This window comes from Pundamilia nyererei, unplaced genomic scaffold (genome assembly GCF_000239375.1).
Source record: "Pundamilia nyererei isolate P.nyererei 1_Seehausen unplaced genomic scaffold, PunNye1.0 scaffold00110, whole genome shotgun sequence".
In the NCBI taxonomy this organism is placed as follows: domain Eukaryota; kingdom Metazoa; phylum Chordata; class Actinopteri; order Cichliformes; family Cichlidae; genus Pundamilia; species Pundamilia nyererei.
In genome coordinates this window covers 879095-897754 of record NW_005187511.1, presented here as the reverse complement: position 1 = coordinate 897754, position 18660 = coordinate 879095, and the positions used below count along the sequence as shown (strand labels likewise).

Genomic DNA, 18660 nt, shown 5'->3' with positions numbered 1-18660 from the left:
TTTTTTTTTAACTTTTCTTGAAAACCTCAGTTTTGTTTTGCCACCTCATGGGTCAAATGGTACATTTCATATAAGGGACAATATTTGTCACCTCAAGCCAAATAAAGATTCATCTTTCGTCTGTCAACAGCTGAGGAAATTGCCAAAGAGGTCGAGGCCAATGAGAAGATGAGAAACCAGTTGCAGGGGAAGGCCAAGCCAGTATGTATTAACTGCTTAGTGAGAGCTTAAATTTAGTTTTTGTTTTTTCTCAAATGTACGTTGCAGCATTTTCAGTAGCGTTTATATATTATCAGCAAGGTTTATTTTACTGTATTTTTAATCTTTTTTTTTTTTGAGAAACAATAATTATGACAAGTTCTTACAATTTAAAATTTCACAGTCTTATGAAAATGGGTTATTTGTAATAAAAAAACAGTACTTTTGTTGCACGGGTGCTGGCTTAAAAAAAAGACAGGTTAGCTCAGTTTCTTTACAAATATTGCAAAATTTCAATATTTGTTTTTCTTGATTCATTGTCAATATGAACAAATGTCTCTCCAATTAATCTTTTTCCAGGTCATGGTTTTCTCAAAGAATCAGTCTGAGAAAGAGATCGAAGACATGCATTCAAATTACAGTAAGTTTTTCTTTTTTCCTCCTGACACTTTTATGTGCTGAAGCGTTGCATGTTTTACACGCATACAGCAACGCAGTCCTAGGAAATGTTTCGTTGAAATCAACACTTGTGAAGAACGACACATGTAGTGACAATAAACTTTGGTGATGGAGAAAAAAAGCCAGAGTCCTGTTGACTCTGTTTATTTTGGCCAGTAACTGAATGGTGTTCATTTTTGGTCACTGCTGTTTTTGGAAAGAAAGACTGAAATGTATGGCTCACATGAAATACAACACACATACAGTATTGTGAAAGTCTTAAGCCACCTCTCATTTCTTTATATTTTTCTAGGAAAATTGTAAATGGGTGGGTAGATGGCTGTAGACAGTCGTTGTTGTATATTAATGTCAGTTTGAACCAAAAATCTCAAATTTGGGCTCATCACCCAACTCATTTATGTCAGGTACAATGAGAACGCTTGACATAATTTAGGAGAGCTTCTCTATTAACTCTATACAGAGTTTTTTTTAAATGAAGGAATAGAGACGTATTCAATTCAATAAAACTTTATTGATCCTGAAGGTTGACCCCGAAGGAAATTGGGTATTGGGTGTTCAGAATTAGAGTGCATATTATATATTTTTTGGCTACAAAAGAAATAAAAGTTTAAAATTAGCTGGATAGATGTTATTGACAGCCTGTTATGACAGTTTTCAAAGCCTCCATCAGGCTTCTCGGTGATCAATTCTTATAGGTCACTAGTTCGCTTGGGAAATCCACTGTAAGAGGACTTACTCAGAGGCAGTCCATCATAAAGACTGCATGACATTTTTGTCTGGTTGAGTAATTGTTGCTTGGTAATACTGTGGATAGGTCGACTGTCCCTGTGAAAACCGGCATAGGTTACTGATATTCAGTATCTCTAATATAACATGCTTTTGTTTCTCAGAAAGAGGATTGCAGTTTTGCATATGAAGTGTGTCGCCCAGCCATAACGCAAGTGTTACTTTAGTCTATAAGCTAGCCTCACATACCTTCATCAACAAGTTAAAAAAGAAACATGGACAACAGTTGTCTGATTTTTAGCAGCACGTGGTGACATAGGTTTTTGTCTGTGTAAATAATCTCCAGTATTTTATTATAATTCATAGGGCCACTTGTCTGTTGATTTGTATGTCTGAGACTTTTTTTTCCCCCCATGTGACCTCGGAGGTAATCACTCGGATACACAGAAGCAAGAAAATCTAGATGAGCTCTGTGTTTTTATCCTCGGGGCAGAGGCCAGTTCACCAAAATCGCAGGACATTGTTCTCAAGTCATGTTGACATAGTTGAACTAGATGAAAAGCTTGTTGGAAATAACTCTTAAGAGCTAACTTTAAAAGTGTTTGAAAAATGGATGTGACTCAGAAGAGGTGTGCTCTATAAATAGCTGCGCTGCTGTGATAACCTCCCGATTTATCAGAGGAGGATGTGGATGACTCACTCTGCCAGCATGGGCAGTGGTGCCTGAGCAGGCAAGAAGGTGAAAGCGGCGTATACACATGCACACACCGTATCCGCCGGGAGCTCGCAGCCTTTTCTTTCTGTGACACCAATTTCTTTTAGTGTTAATACAGTTGGTAGCTAGTTATTCAGAAAACATTCCTATTTGGTAAAATAACAGCAGGTTGAAAAAATGTTCTGCAGTAACACTTTCTGAGACGTGAGTTTAAACTGCAGCTCCAAGTGGTCAACTGTGCGTTACAGTCATTTTAATTAGCAACCATTTAATTCGAATAACTTTAATTTATGACTGCATTTGATCTAAACATTGAATTCAAGGTTAGACTCTTGAACCGCTATTAGAAATCAGTGACTATCACATAACGTCATAATCATTCTATCCTCTTGATGTGTTTGACCCTATAGCGATATGCTATTTTGCCCACAGGGAAGCAGCACAGCAGTGACTTTTCCCGGCTAATAGCGCAGGTCCGCGGCCGCATGGAGACCACCAGACAACCTCGTGTTAAACAGGAAGTCAGCGAGGTGAACAAGGATGTACAAAAAACGCACTCTGCAGGTACTTTGACATTCAGACATAATATTTTCTAGCCAAAGGACACTTCTGTGCACTTCTCTGACGCCCTTTTAAAAAAAAAAGTCACTTGATGTCTGTGGTTACCTGCTATCTTGTACATTTGCGTGAAAAGGAAAGCTTTTCCTTTGCAGCCCTGTGAAAACGTTTTTTTTTTCCACACAACTGCCTTTAAAGAAAAAAAAAAGTCCCATCTTTTTGTAAGAAAGTAGTTTTTCCAAGTGAGTAGAAAATCATAAGCACTTTTCCACCACTGAATGCTCAGTTTTTTATCAACAAAGAGATGATGCCTGGTGTTTGTTCATTCAAATGCTCTCTAAAAATTGGTGTTGCAATCCAGAAATGTTAATTCAACATTTAGCATATGTCATGCCACTCTGTTTTCACATTACTTATCACATCAGTGAGGAGGGAAAGAGATTCATTTTACGTAGAAACCTTTGACCCGTCATTTCCTCCTGGATCTGTAGCATGACGTCGTACAGCATTTACGGTTTGCCTCTTTCAGATCAAGGTGCACAAATAAAAAGCTGCACAGAAGTGAAGGTTGAACATGAAGCTGAAGACGAGGAATCAGGAGGAGTAATCGAGGTGCCGTCCAGCCCCACCTATAGCGACGTGTCCGTCAGCAGGTAAAACAAAACAAAAAATACAAACAATATTTAGAACCACTGAGTGCTGCACTGGACACCAGCATCTCAACCCAAAATAAACAGGTGCATCAGACACACCTCAGTCTCTTAGGGTTTCATTTATAACCAGACAGCACGTGCACACAAGTGCCAGCAAATAATCCAGAAGCATCAGTTGGTAAATGGTAATGGCCTGTATTTATATAGCGCTTTACTAGTCCCTAAGGACCCCAAAGCGCTTTACACATCCAGTCATCCACCCATTCACACACACATTCACACACACATTCACACACTGGTGATGGCAGCTACATTGTAGCCACAGCCACCCTGGGGCGCACTGACAGAGGCGAGGCTGCCAAACACTGGCGCCACCGGGCCCTCTGACCACCACCAGTAGGCAACGGGTGAAGTGTCTTGCCCAAGGACACAACGACCGAGACTGTTCAAGCCGGGGCTCGAACCGGCAACCTTCCAATTACAAAGCGAACTCCCAACTCTTGAGCCACAATCGCCCCAAGCACACATGACAGCTAATGTTGAGCCCCCGCTTGTGACAAGACTCTATAACGATGTTTTTCCTCTCTTCTCTGCTTTATGTTTCCGTGTGTGTCTCCTCTGCTCTTGGGTCTGCTCCGCTGGGCAGAGGAGACACAACTAAGATGAAACCGAGAGCAGCAAAACAAGTAGATCCGAGCACTGAGCCGCAATGAAACAAAGGCAAATATAATACTGATTCTCTCTTTTAAAGCACTGCCTGAGCACTCCAGACTGGATCCTGTCATCTCGCTTTGCTATCATGTTCACCCTCTTAGTGGAAATATTCATCTGTTATGAAGAGAGGCTCGTATCTGCTTACATGTCTGTGGATCTGCTATCAAACCACAGGCCTGAGAAGCCTGGATTTCAACACACACAGAGGAAGCAGCGATGGGAATCAGACCGGCTCCAGGAATACATAAATAAATCAGTAAAGAATCTGATCTAAAAATGACAGTATACACACCCCATCCATGGAGTTTCACTTCATTCTCTTTACATTTCAAATTTCTTTTTGAAAAACTAGCGCGCTTCCTCCAATAAGTTCTACAAGCCATGATTTTTTCTTTATTTTTTAAAGAAGTCATTAGTACCATATTTCCAGAAACATTGCAGCATTTCTTTTCATGTTGCTCTTACTGCGTTCACATTAAATCTGTTGTTGGATTATTTTCTTACAAATCCTAAAGGCATTTGTTTTGTATATGTCAAATAACACATTCTTTTGGGGGCTTCTAAGCTGATTGTAATGTTTAATTAGAACAGAAAATGCACTGGTTAACATTAACAGTCAATTTTCTTTTTGTGACTTTTGCATTCAGATAGTCCAGATTTACTGACAAGTTCCTAACTTCTCTATAAAACTGATAATTAGCTGTTTTTCAGGTAATTAGATTCCCCCTCTCTCCAATCAAGTAGGCAAAAAGCATCGGTGTGGAGTCACGCAGGTGTTCAGTCTGGATTCAATTATAGCTTTGAATATAATTGCAAAGAGGAAAGATAACTGGCTGTCGCTAAATAAAGCCCCGTGCTGTGAGACTCGGGAAAGAGACAAGGTCCTTTGCCGCACAGTTATAAATGATGTTGATAGCCTCTTGTGTGTGCTGTCAGCAGAGTGCCGCCTAAATCAGACAAAAGTGCCTTTTTAAAGTTGGGCCGTTACTTTAAATTCATAATCCCTTTCAGCCTTTTTTTGTTCATTTGACACATAAAGTGAGAGAGAGATTTCCAACAATACAAATCCAGATTCATGTGCTACTATGTGGGACACGTCGCTAATGATGAGAGGTAGACTGAAGCTTTGAGAAATAAAATAAAGGATAAAAATGCAAGATTTCCACTTTAACTAAACAACAAATAACGTGTAGTTTCTGTAAAATAACATTACCTACAGATGAATAAGTACAGCCTTTGGTTAAATATGTATATTGAAGGGCTACAACAGTTAGGTGTACATTGATAATGGGAAAGAAGCCAGTGCAGCACTCGTGTCTCTATCCTCAGAGATCACCTGCTAACTAGAAAAATGGCTATTCCTAGCACACCGCAGACAGCTGAGGTGCTGTGAGTTAAAGATGAAATGGTTTTCATATTTTTATATAAGCGGGACGTACCTTTAAGGCTCCGCTTGTGAAGTGTGGCTTTCACACAAGGCTGACTTTAGTTTCTGTGCCCAGCCATGAAAAGTTACGTGCAATAAACACAGGCCAAGTAGCCAGTAAATGATAGTATGGAACCAGCTCTGGACCAATTTCCACTTCATTTTCTTTTGTAAAGCACCCCACTGTTTCGAGCTCCAAACCTCATCTGGAAGTTGTTCAGTAATGTTGAGATATGCTCAATGCTTCGCACGCACCAGCTTGCCAACAGGGACCTGCTGGTAAATGGCAGTGCCTGCCACTAGCACATCTTGAGAAGCACTTTTTGGTTTGGTTTTTTGTGGGTTTACACAAAAAACCAAACCAAATACCTTTTGTCAGCTCAGTATTTGTATTGTTGGTTTCTCAGAGTGGCTTTGCATGTTTTTGTTTTGTTTTTTAGCTTATGCTGGAGTTCATCCACCGTCTGAAACAAGCACTTTTAGTTCCTCTCCTTTTAAGTCCACCCTGACTTTAATTGGCCGGCCCATGCTTACAGGAGATTTGAACAGTAGCAATAACTATCCAAAAGAGTTGTGAGGTATTTAATGGTGTTAGGAATTATCCGTGCCTTTAAGGATCAACAGCTTGGGGAAACCAAAGGAGCTCTCCAAGAATATTTAATATAAGTGGAGAGAGAAAGTTGCTTTAAGACCTATTCGCCCTCAGGGAGAGAAAAGCCCAGTCTTAGGTTAGATTGTGCTTTTCAATGCATATTTTTTGCAGTTTCTTTTGATAAAACTTTAATTTCCTCCTTTTTGACTCATGCGTTCTCAGCTCTGACACCATTTCACATTTTATTCAAGTTAAAATTGCTTATCAGGGAGTTGGTGTGCCACATTTCTAAGGGGTGTAATGTGTAAATTTCATGGTAAAATGTAATGTAGTCTCTACTAGAGTTGTGTTTTTTATCCATTTAAATTTTTGTATTTCAGTCCGCATCACAAATAATTTATCATTTTTTTAAGGGTAATCAATCATGTCACCGTTAGTGACTGCTGAGCTAACATGAGCTGACATATTTTGTTTTTAGACCGTCTTGATTTTTTTTTATTTTAAAAGGGGGAAGATAATGTTTTTTCCTGAGCTCTACCAGTCACATTCTGTTCTTAATATTCACACTTGGCTTACTAGACTGAAAAAGTGCAACTAATCACTTTGGACAATTTATTTTCTTTTTTTAAGCCATCAAACACATGAGTGGAATAATGCTTTTCACAGATTTTCATCCCTGTTTCTACTTCTTAAAATCACAACAAGATGTGACTTGCAAATGCAAATGAAATCAAAGTCCAGCGCCTCACAAAACTCAAAATGTCACACAGAAACTAAAATACACGGCGAAGTCTGATGCACATCGATAGCTTATTGTTGGTTTACAGCGAGAACAGTAGAAGAATAAATCACGGCGTGAACAAAAAGCTTTTTGTGCCGGAGGTGTTGAACGTCCAAATCAGTTAATACAGCAGAAAGAGAGAGAAAAAGGCAGCGAAACATCCACAATGCATTCAATTAACAATATAATAGTGATATTGTTATCAGGGGTATAGAATTGTTCTTTATTTTCAGCGCCCACAGAGCATGAATGTGGCAGAAATTAGATCAGTTTATAGTTTATGCACCCCACCGATACAGCACAGCAGCCTGTTGTGTGTGCGAGAGGAACAGCAGCACATAATTGCAGACTTTTAGATTTTATATTCTGACAACAGCCCCAAAAAAGAGTGAATTTCTTTTTGTATCTATATTCAGATTTATGAAGTGTTTGCCTCAGCTTTGTGCAATACCGTCTAGTTTCAAATCAAGCCGGAAACTGAGGGTCGATTTTTGTTATGAAGTAACATCCTGGGTCTTTTTCACATTTTATTGATCTTTGCCTGTGATGGATCTTGCAGGTACAGTAAAACACACAGTGAATCTGAAATATGAGGTTTTATTGTAATCTCACATTTCTCCTGCAGGCAAGTTAACACAGATAGAAGGCAAGTCATTAAATGTGTTTATTATTGAAACAGCAAGTATCCTGAATCACGGTATATCACACTGGTATGTTTTTACTATGTTTATGTTCAACATTCACAGTACTCCATTAGAGATTTCCCAAATGGAAACAGTTTAAGTGTTTCTCATTTAGTTTTAGTTTAAAAGCTGCAGGATTTTGTTTGTCGGGACAGACTCTTTGGATGTTTGTGTCAGTGTTTCTCAATCTCATCAAGATTGAATCTTATCAGACGTGAAAAGTAAAATGTGAAAATCAGCTTCACCTACGTTACGTTTTGTAATTTTAATACTAGTTGTGTGGACACTTGTTACTATTGCTATGGCTTCTTGTGTTAGTGTGCATGTAGCCACAGTTAATTTATTGCCCTTTCTTTGTTTCCTCCCCTACAGTTCTATTTCTGACATCTTTGGTCCAGAACCTGCCAGAAAGTAAGTGATTACTTTGTTGTTGCTGTTGCCTAAATTTGATATTGTTCATCCATCTGTTTCTTTTTTTGTTTTGCTTTATATTACAAGTAATGTTGTATGTTAGCATACTGTTGATGTTTTTGTGTTCGTGTTGTACATGCAGAAGCGCGCACACACACAAACAAACGCACCCATGCATATATATACAGTAGAGTTTATGGGTTGTGCCAATGGAAAACGGCTTATTCTGCTATTGACTCTTGTTTTGAGCTTCTGGTGCTGACAGTCAGGTGACTGATTTACACCTGGTGTCTGCTCCAAGCATGCCACCCTCAGGATGGGGCCCGTGCCATAGGGCAACTTCAAGATGGTGTTCCACAAAAGCACGTTATAGCAGTATAACGTTCCAGTTCCATGTAACACTCAGTGGCACAACTTTTGTTCCACTTGATACCTCTGAAGGCCCCTACTAGCTGGTTTTTTTTGTTTGTTTGTTTTTTAGCCAGTTCTAGTATAGCAGGAGACAGAAAGGTAGAACTTACTGTAATTTATTTAAAAAAAATATGGTGCTGTCAGCTGTTATATCCTGAAGTAAATCAAGACCATACAGTCAGGTCCAAATATTTTGATCTGACTCAGTTTGGCCGCTCTGCCCTACCACAACGGATTAGAAATGATGCAATCAAGATGCAACTGAAGTGAAGACTTAGCTCTAATCCAGAGGTTTTGGCAAACTTGTGCATAAAGGATTTATAGGCATTTTTACATGGCCGCTCTGCTTTCACTGGCTCATGAGTAATTGACAAATAATCTTATTACATGAATATAAATTCTTTGCTGTCAGTGACTGCCTGAAGTTTCCTTCCTTGAGATGCTTTGTCAGACTTTTCCTGCAGTGAACCGTTAGTTGATGCTTGATTGTGGGTGTCATGCAGAAAGCATGCTCGCTTGGGTTGAGGCTAATGGGGCCATAAAAAATATTACATTACAAAAAATTACATTTCTGTCTAAAGAATCTCTAGGGTAGCTTTAGGTCATCATCTATACTGTGAATCAGTATTTATCAGAAATAATAGCTCCATGCAAATCAGTCCTGGTATTTCTACCAACTTGCACATAATCAGTAAACACTGGTGACCTGAATCCATTGGCATCCATATAAGCCCACGCCGTAACACTGCCTCCACCATGTTTGACAGATGTTGTGGTATGCTTTAATTGTGAGCCCTTCCAATCCTTCTTCATGCTCTCCTTCTGCTCGCATTCTGAATTTTGGTTTGTAAATAATGGCATTTTAAAGAACTGGATAGGAACAGAAAAATTTTGTTTACGGTTGAAAAGGATGAAGTTCAATGTGTAGACATAGAGATATTCATGAAAACGTGATGTTTTTAAGGTTTTCTTTTCTCTTGTTATCCAAATATATTTACATGTTCGAAATAAACTATTGGATTCTAGTCAGTTCATCTCAGTATTATCAGTCTAAAGGGCAGATATTTTTTATATTTTCCAGTTAAATCTATTTATTTATTTATTTTGGGATACCTGAAGTCTGCTTTTTGTGCTGACCCCTTTGTATTAAATGAATCTATTTTTTATCGTACTTTATTATACAGATTTCCACATTACAATTTCCAGATTGTGTAACTATTTAATTAGGTGAACATGCTTCTTAACCATAAAAATATATAAACAACAATAAAGCATTTAACCCCCAAAAAACTCACATAAATAACAACACTTGAGTTGGAGCTCATTCACTTGCAAACCATGCACTAGGACACTGAATCATTCCAGGGTGGTGGTGGTGTTTCGACCACAGAGTTTTGCATCTTTCCTTCCTCTCCATGCATGTGTTTTTTGCTGCTTAAGTAAAATAAATAAATAAATAAAATACAATTAGAAAATGCAGTTTTAATGTATTTAATGTATTCACAGCTCTACTGTCACAAAGGTGATAGCACAAACATTTTCTAAGCTTATTCTCAGCTTTGTTTTTGTTCCTTGTCTGGACTCCCCTCTTTATCTGTGTTTTTGACCCTGAAGTTGGGCTCAAACCTCCCAGTTTTCACTCCTAATCTTTTCGTTCCACATAACACTTGACTGAATGTAATCATAAGGCACTATTCTATACTGAAGTCGAGTGTTTTTGAAACAAGAGTGACAGGAAATGTTCTTCCATCGAGCATCGATTTATATCCATCCTCTAGTTTTTGTCAGACTCTGGAAAAATACTGAGCAAAGTGTGGACCAGTAGAAAAGTGATCGGCTTCCTACTGTGCTTACCGATAATCCACAACACCTAGAAGACGCCTCCTTACTCTTTTACAATGTCCATGTGGCCTTGTGACCCTAATTCCAATGCGGGAATATTGTTTTTTCCTTTTTATGCAGTTATGATTAAAAGCCTTGTCTTGTCTATGAATGTTGAATTATATCTATAGGTGAAACTTTAAGTGATTCTCCACATGAGACACTGGTGGCATCAGGGCTCCCTTTTGGTTTCTAAGCCATGTTATCTGCACACTTGTTGTGTAGGAGATTACACATCGTTGTCTGTTAATGTCAAGCATGATTCGTTAACGGGGATGTAACTTTAAGCTACGTGCTGAGCTGTTGAGCCCACATGGGGACACATGGTAGCAAAACATTGACGTGGCGAAAGGTAATCCATAAAGGGAAACTGCCTATTTAGAAGTATTGAGTATTTACTCTTGACGTCTTCTGCAGACAACAGCGTCACTTCCCCCAGAATAAAAGATGGGAGTGTGAGTGAGTGTATAGATTCACCTCTATTCTTTTCTCACTATAGCTTTCCTGTAAACCTTTAAATGTTTGCTTCCAAGATGATTATATTTTAAGAGTAAAAAGGGTTCATTTCATTTACCCATCTTATTTAACCCTGTAAAGCTCAAACTATGAATTAAATGCCAGGGCTCTCAAAAACTCATGTTCTTGTTATTGTTTAGGAAAGGAGGAGAGAATTTGACTCCTAATCTTATCCCTCCACTTCCCTAAATGTAATCATATGCAGGATAAAATTATACAAAGTTTCCTCCTCTGACAGATTTAATTGATCTCTTTCACATAACATATTTTGATATGAATAGCAGGAAAAGCACAGCAGCGAGATTAGCGCTACTGATTTTGTTAACGATTGTGCAGTTTCACCGAGGTTGACTTAAATGATGTGCAGTTGTTTTCAGTTGCACATGTGCAGCTGACCTAATTTCTGTATGTTGCAGTTTGTGCTTTTGCAAAGCATGATAAATATAATATTTTGATTAATAATTTTCTGCCACGTTCTCAAATGAACATTTTGACTTTAATTTTGCCCGATCGTCGTCGGGCAGTAGTGTGAGAGCTTTTTGTTAGCAGAGGCGTGCCTTCTTCCTTTCAACATTCTTCCTTTCAAAGTTATTTTGAACTTGTGTGCGAGCAACCTTTTAACCCACTGTAATAAATTTGCTGGAGGGCTGTCAAGCCGTCTGTTGCTGAAGATAGTCGGGTTTTTTATTTCTTTCAGCAGCGTGACAATCAGTACGAATGCAGTACGAGGCTTTGCGTCCTCGCTCTCGTCATAACGTATAGAGTCTTCTCCACATTAGTTGGTGATATTAAAGGGGCTTTTGATGTTAATTGACTGTATGAACTTTTGGTTAGTCAGATGCAAGTGCAAATAGGCATTCATCTTCCATTTTTAATTTGCAATGTGCATCATAACTCCTGTGGAAGGTTTTTTTTTTTTGGCTCAAGTAATCATGTCTGACTGGGAAATCACAGAATTTAATCTTGATTAAAATGAAGGGATTTAAGAGCCCATGGCCCCAATATTATGTGTTAGACAGAGGCAAAGGTTTGTTAACTTGTCGGAGTAGCACTTAATTTGTAGGTGAAATTAAAATAAAATGAGGTGTTTTGTGGGATGACAAACAGATGTGAGTGGATGTCTCGTTTTTATTTACCGAATGGGGATCTGTCAAAGTGTATCATGGCACGGACAAAGAATATTTCTGAGGGCCTGATGCTCTTCAGACTCATCGGGCAGGAAATGGTTTTTGCCAATAAGTCAAGCAATTAAGTACAAAAAGTGGAAAATCAAGACCATTGTCACCTTAACCAGGGGTAGACGTCATACATGGTGGAATAGTTTCACAAGGGGGTCACACTCAATACTTTTGCACATTCTTTTCCTCAATTAATAAATAACCAAATCTTTTGGTTTCAGTTTTACGTTGTCAAAACATTACCGATAAGAACATCTGCTGACGCTCCAACCTTCCAAGCTGCTTGTTCTAATCTCTTCTGTTCACAAGACATTAACTAGCTGTCTCTAAATACTCATTCACAGAGATGTCGAGAGGACCCCAGGCCAAAAGCGAACATCCCACTCGACAGAAGACAATGCCACTTTATCGCCTGTTTTGGGAAAGCGACGGCGAAAAACGTAAGAAGAGACGAAGGAAAGGAGGGAAAAAATCTAAAGAAAATCCCACGGCTTCTGTATCAGCTAACTTTGAAGGACATGCACATTCCTTTGAACATTTCTTTGTACCCTGATTACGTTGCACTGGTAATTTCATGTTTACAAATAAATCTTTGGTCTTTTTTTACAGTTTTGTCTTTTGCAATATTCTGGTCAATGTCCCATTTCTGTTGTTGCTACCTGTTTGTGTTTTGACTCGAATCCATAGTTTGTATTATTGCATGTTTTGCTGCAGATTTTAAGAGCAATAAACTAATAGAAACATTCAATATTTTGACACAGGAATACTTTGTATTTTACATCATATACTGCCTTAATGCTTTGTGGCATAAATTCAATGTGCTGAAAACATTCCTCAGAGATTTTGGTCCATGTTGACATCGTGGCATCACACAGTTGTTGCAGATTTGTCCATTTTGTTGATTTCCCATTCCATCGCATCCCAAAGGTGGTCTGTTCAAGGCTACAGTGATCTTATTGTCATGCTCAAGAAAACAATTTGAGATAAATTGAGCTTTGTAACATGGTGCGCTATCCTGATAGAAGTGGCCGCCATAACTTTTGTACAGTCAAGGTGTGCCAAGAAAATATCCCCCACATCATTACGTTATGACCTTCACCAGGTTGAACTGTTAATAAAAGGCAGGATGGATCAATGTTTTCATGTTTACACCAAATTCTGACTCTTCCGTCTGTATTTTGCAGCAAAAATTGAGAATTTTCAGATCAGCTGTCATGATGTGAATTGTTGTCTTTTTCCTGTGCTTAGCTGACAGGAGTAGTAACTGGGTGTGTTCTTCTGCTGGTGCAGCTGCTTCAAGGTTGAATGTGTTGTTGCTTGAGTTACCGTTGATTTCTTAACAGCTCAAAGAATTCTGAAAGGAAGGGTCTGGCATCAAGGCATTTTAGCAATGTTCTAAATGATTCCCAATTTTTGTTTCCCCCATCGGATAGCTAGGTTTCAGTCTTGTTTACGAATCTATTGTTTCCATCTTCAAAATTTCCCTCATGAGTTTCCAAATCCTGTTAGGGGCACTGTCCTGTGTGATTCCTCTGTCATTCTCAATTTTCAAAGTTTACAACACATCTGTAGCTTTTTAAATTGATTTGTTTTCGTTGAAGGAAAAGTAACCAGGGTCGGTGTAACTCAATAAACTCAGCGCTCGCAGAAACCCGAGGTCAAGGCAAGAGAGAGTGTAAACACTTAAGAAGAAAAGGTGGTGTTTATGTGCACATGCATGGGAGACTTGGCAGGGAAACATTTGGGAGCTGACCTTGATTGAAAACAGAGCTAGCTAGAGTCAGACACATGGTTCTTCCGAGTCAACCGTCTCACCCCTCAGACAAAGCAGAGACATGGCCAGACATCATTAGGCTCCTGCTGAATGGAGGGAAATGAGCACTAAGCCACACATGCCTTATCTCACTGCATCCTTATTCTTTCCTTTACAATGATGCATTTTGTCATTGGGTTAATTAGCATGAGAGCAACTGCTCTTTCAAATAACAGGAGAGCACTGAGAGGCTTTTGATCTCAGCCTGGATTTAAGAAGCAGTGAAGCAGGTAGTGATCTCATTGATCACACATACCCATTGTGTCTGGCAAAGATCCAGACACCTCACCTGAGTGACAGTCACCTTACTTGCCTGTGCCTTGACAGCAATGTCGAACAGGATATTTATCATCTGTCTAACACAAGGTGAAAGAGATTTAAAGGCTCATAAATATGCAGTAAATATTATGATGTTCCTCTCTGGTCCCAATTCACATTATTCAGTCAAAATGACCTTTGAGTGGTTTTTGTAACTGTCGAGGTCCCATCAAATCACTTAAGGATAACCAATCTTAATGTCATGGTCACAGATCAGTCTGAATCTAAGGCAGCTCGCGTACAGGGGCACATTAATCCTCAGTGCTCTGCATGAACCTCTCCACCTCTGGCTGTAGCTCACTTTAAACTCATCATTGATAACAACAAATTATCCATATTCAGTGCATTTCTGGTGAAAATTCAACATTTGTTGAAATGGGTATGAACATTATTTTCTTACTCTGCAATTTGTATTAGCATTGCACTGTATATTACATAAGACTCACTGCAGTAAATACAGTTTCTTTGGCATAAGTGCTTCATCCTTTTTTGTACTTCTTACTTTTTGTGATGGAGTTTCTTGATCCAAAGCAAAATGAAGCTGGTAGAATTACAGGGTTTTAGATGGAGCCTTTAATTCAGCTGGAAACAAGTTAAAATGATTCCTGTTTGGTTTGGGATTCAGGTAGATGAAGAAGCATTTTCCCCTGCCTAATTTCTTAGAGTTTTGCAGATTTGTCACACTTACATGTTTCATGTTACATACATCATCGTGCATCATCAAACAGATTTTAAAATTAGACAGCGATAACCAGGGTAAATAGAGAATGCAGTTGTTTTTTTTTTTTAAAAAGATGATTTCATTTATTAAGGTGAAAAAAACGCAATCCAAATTTACCTGGCCCTTTGTGTAACAGTAATTGCTCTTTGAACCTAATAGCTGGTTGCATCACTCTTGGCAGCAAGAACTGCAAAAAAGCTTTTGTGATAACTAGCAATGAGTCTTTCACAATGGTGCGAAGGAAGTTTGCTCCGCTCTTCTTTGCAGAATTGTTGCAGGTTACTCGAAGAAGCTATGTGGCTCTGTCCTTCTGTTGACCCTTAGTGGTGTTCTGTTATTGTACAATAGAGAACACCATATTTGACAATAAGGGCACATGCCACAAGAACACCCTAGGTTACAGGCAATGATTTTTGTCCATGTCTTGGACACTGGGGTAAAGAAAAGGGCTGAGCTGTCAACTGATTACCAACTGAGGTTGAGTTAGGTCACCACCAGGGGACGGACCTGGTTCCAACATATTGTCAGGGTGAGCTGGGAGCATCTGGTAGAGGCCCCACTCTCCACAATAATCAATTCCCGCCTCTTGCAGAGCTTTGATTGCATTCTGAGGGAAGCTAAGGACATTGAGTCGAAGTGGACAATGCTCAACACCTGCATTGGTGAAGTTGCTGCAAGGAGCTGCAGCCACAAAGTAGTTCCCAAAACCAGATGTTGGACACCAGAGGTGAAGGAAGCTGTCAAGCTGAAGAAGGAGTCTTATTGAGCTTAGTTAGCCTTGGTTAGGCAGTGTGGTGTGGGAAGAGTTTGGTACTGATTAAATGTTCAGATTTGACAGTTTTTTATACTGCAAGAGTTTTGACCTTTTAAAATCTTTAACTCCTGTTACAGGTACTGCAAAACATTAGAGACTATCTTCCATTGTTCCACTGCTATGTGATTGTTTTTATTTCTATTTCAAACATTAAAAAATATTGTGATGAAGTCACTTTTTCCCATTTGTTCTAATAAAGAACACAAAGGTAAACAATAACTTTGGCAGGATTATTGTATATGTTTGACTTGTCAGTTACAGTCTACATAGAAATTTGAACGTGGAGAACTGGAATTTATTGAAATGCAACCAACAGTTGAAGCTAGGTAAAACATTTTTTTAAAGTTTCAATCCTACAGTTTAAGTCTCAGTAGATCTCAGTGGTCCACACATTACGAGATAGTGAAAACCTTTCAAAATACAAAATGCTTTGAATGAAGCAGAACTGTAAGCAGACGTAAAGGATTCATAACAAGAGGGAACATGGAGCCATTTCCAAGAACGACAAGGAAGAACCTTCCTCGTTGACCTTAAAGCAACAGCTTGACTGTAAAGTCATGTACATGATTCCCACTTGTATTATATTTCCAAAACTTTCAACGACCTCTCATGGCTGTCTTCACGGGATGAAGTTAACCATCTCCATGACAACTCAGTTTTGTATTACTTCAAGAGGATTCTTGACATTTACTTGGAAGTTTCCAAAGAGGACTTGTGATGGCAAATGAATCACTTAAATTACTTTATGAAACCTGAAAGTGATATTTGATGGTATAAGAAGTACACCGAGTAAAAATGTGAAACCTCTAGTCCAATTTGGGCACAGCACTAATTTCCTATTCAAAATCAGATGAATGTCCAAATGTTTCCTGCAGCCAAATTACTCAAAGTTTGAGGTAATAAATACCAGCATTACTGATCCAGTCTGGTTTACTTATGAAAGAGGGAATCTAGTAGTAATTTTTTACTCGGTACTGTCGGTTGATGCTCAGGTGGCCAAAGTGGTGGACCCTCTACTTTGCCTACCAGAGACAGTTAAGAAAGATCATGTCTTACATATTCACTAATGACTTAATAGCATGGATGATGCTTTTCTATCTCTTGCAGTATCGACCAGTTCAGAGCACTTTACTTTTAGATCAGTAGGTGAAATATCCAAAGACTGCAGTTGGTCTGAAACACTGCTGTCAGCCTTGTAACATGTACTGAAAGAATCAGCCCCGATATACGAATTGTCGCTGTCCTTCAGTCGAAATCTGGGAATGCTAGAAATGGTTTTACGATATTACTGTGTGATTTTTAAAGCCTTAAATGATGGGGCTTCTGTCCACATCAGCAATCTTTTAACTTTTTTTATGATTCACGATTCTCTACTTTGCCCTAAACTTAGGAATTTTTTAGCTGAGTCCCTCATCTGTGGAATTCTCTACTTGGAGATCTCAGGCAGGCACACTCAGAGTTGATTACTACACACTGCTCGTTTTTAAGTGGAGACAACAAACAGTGTTGGTCAATGATACAGTCATTGTGCATTTAACAAAGTATCTGTCATGATATTATGTGATAGAAATTAATGTTAAATATGTTTCTGGTTAAAATGATTTAGTCTTTCCTAAACACTAAATAGCCATCTATGGATAATGGGAAGGTGCCTCTACCCCCAAAGAGCCAATCAACAGCCCAACTGGGGAACACAACTTTTAAATCCAACAATATGTGCTTGAAGTATAGAAAAGGGGATAATCAAAAATGTCTAATTAGAAATTACAGCCATTTTTACTTACTTACTTACTTAGTCCTCCAATTTCAGAGGTGCAAAAGTAATTGGATATTTGCCTGACAAGCATTCATGGCCAGATGAGGCGTGTCCTCTCAGTATTTCATGAAAATTAAGCAGATAAAAAGTCTGATGTTCGTTTGAAGTGTTGAACCTGATTTTGGTAGGAGTCCAGCACTAGCCTGAAAAACAAAAAATAAAACTACCAGAAAGATCGGAAAAACTTAAGGAGTGGCCAAATTAACAATCTGGTACATAGTTTTAAAAAAAGAAGAATGCTCTGGCAATTGTAGAGACATCAAAACGCCTGAAAGACTACAGAAGATAGCTAAAGGCACAAAATTATTTTTATGGTTAAGAAAAACAACTTTACAGCATCTAGATAGATACCGTATATAAAACAATCTAAAACAATCCACAGATGCCTTCATGAATGTAAATACAGAGAGACAGAAGATGGAAATCACTGGTTATGAATTGGTATTGACATGTACAGCTGGTAGTGGGACCTTGTCATAGTGTTTAGTGATGATATGACTGCCATCAGAAGTAGCAGGATGAATTATGACTTGTACAGAGTTATACTATCTCTGCCCAGGTTCAGCGAAATCCTGCAAAACTAATTGGATGGTACTTCCCAGTGCAAATCAAGAATGGCCCAAAACATACTGCAAAAGTAACCAAAGAGCTTTTCAAGGCAAAGAAATGAGATATTCTTAAATGCCCATGTCAGTCACCAGATCTCACCACACAGTGAGGTTTTTAAAAACTGAAGATAAAACTGAATACTGAATCAAGCAGCAACCGAAGGTAGCTGCAGTCAAGACCTGGCAGTTCATCTCAAGATTGGAAACAGCATTTGGTGCTGTCCATGGGTTCACTGACTGACTACAGCTACTTGAGGCAACTGTTGCTGTTATTTGGCGCAATATAAATAAAATTGAATCTAAGGAACTGAATTGAATTAAAATGATTTTCATCCAAGTCTTAAAAACAATTCTAATTCGATCGTGGCTCAAAAGTTGGGAGTTCGCCTTGTAATCGGAAGGTTGCCAGTTCGAGCCCCGGCTTGGACAGTCTCGGTCGTTGTGTCCTTGGGCAAGACACTTCACCCGTTGCCTACTGGGGGTGGTCAGAGGGCCAAATGGGAAATTAAGACCTGAATGCAATCGATTACGTAGTAAGATGAAACACCAGCAGCAATGACAACAGACTCAGAGGCACAAAGACAAGGTTTTATCCAGGAAGTAATTTTGTGTTTTGACAGCATCTAGTATAATCAGCAGATTGTTCAACGCTTTTTGTTGTTGTTGTT

The 18660-nt window shown here is 38.8% G+C and overlaps 1 protein-coding gene across 1 annotated transcript in view; it reads left to right on the top strand.

Moving 5' to 3' along the window:
• rad18 (RAD18 E3 ubiquitin protein ligase) overlaps positions 1–12650 on the top strand; it is a 28133-nt gene extending 15483 nt beyond the window's left edge. The window contains exons 8-13 of the mRNA XM_005741387.1: positions 131–201; positions 559–619; positions 2531–2662; positions 3186–3309; positions 7878–7916; positions 12247–12650. Coding sequence (XP_005741444.1) covers positions 131–201; positions 559–619; positions 2531–2662; positions 3186–3309; positions 7878–7916; positions 12247–12346 — 527 coding nt within the window. The 3' untranslated portion in view covers positions 12347–12650. The remainder of the gene's footprint in view (positions 1–130; positions 202–558; positions 620–2530; positions 2663–3185; positions 3310–7877; positions 7917–12246) is intronic.
• Positions 12651–18660: the final 6010 nt, after the last annotated feature.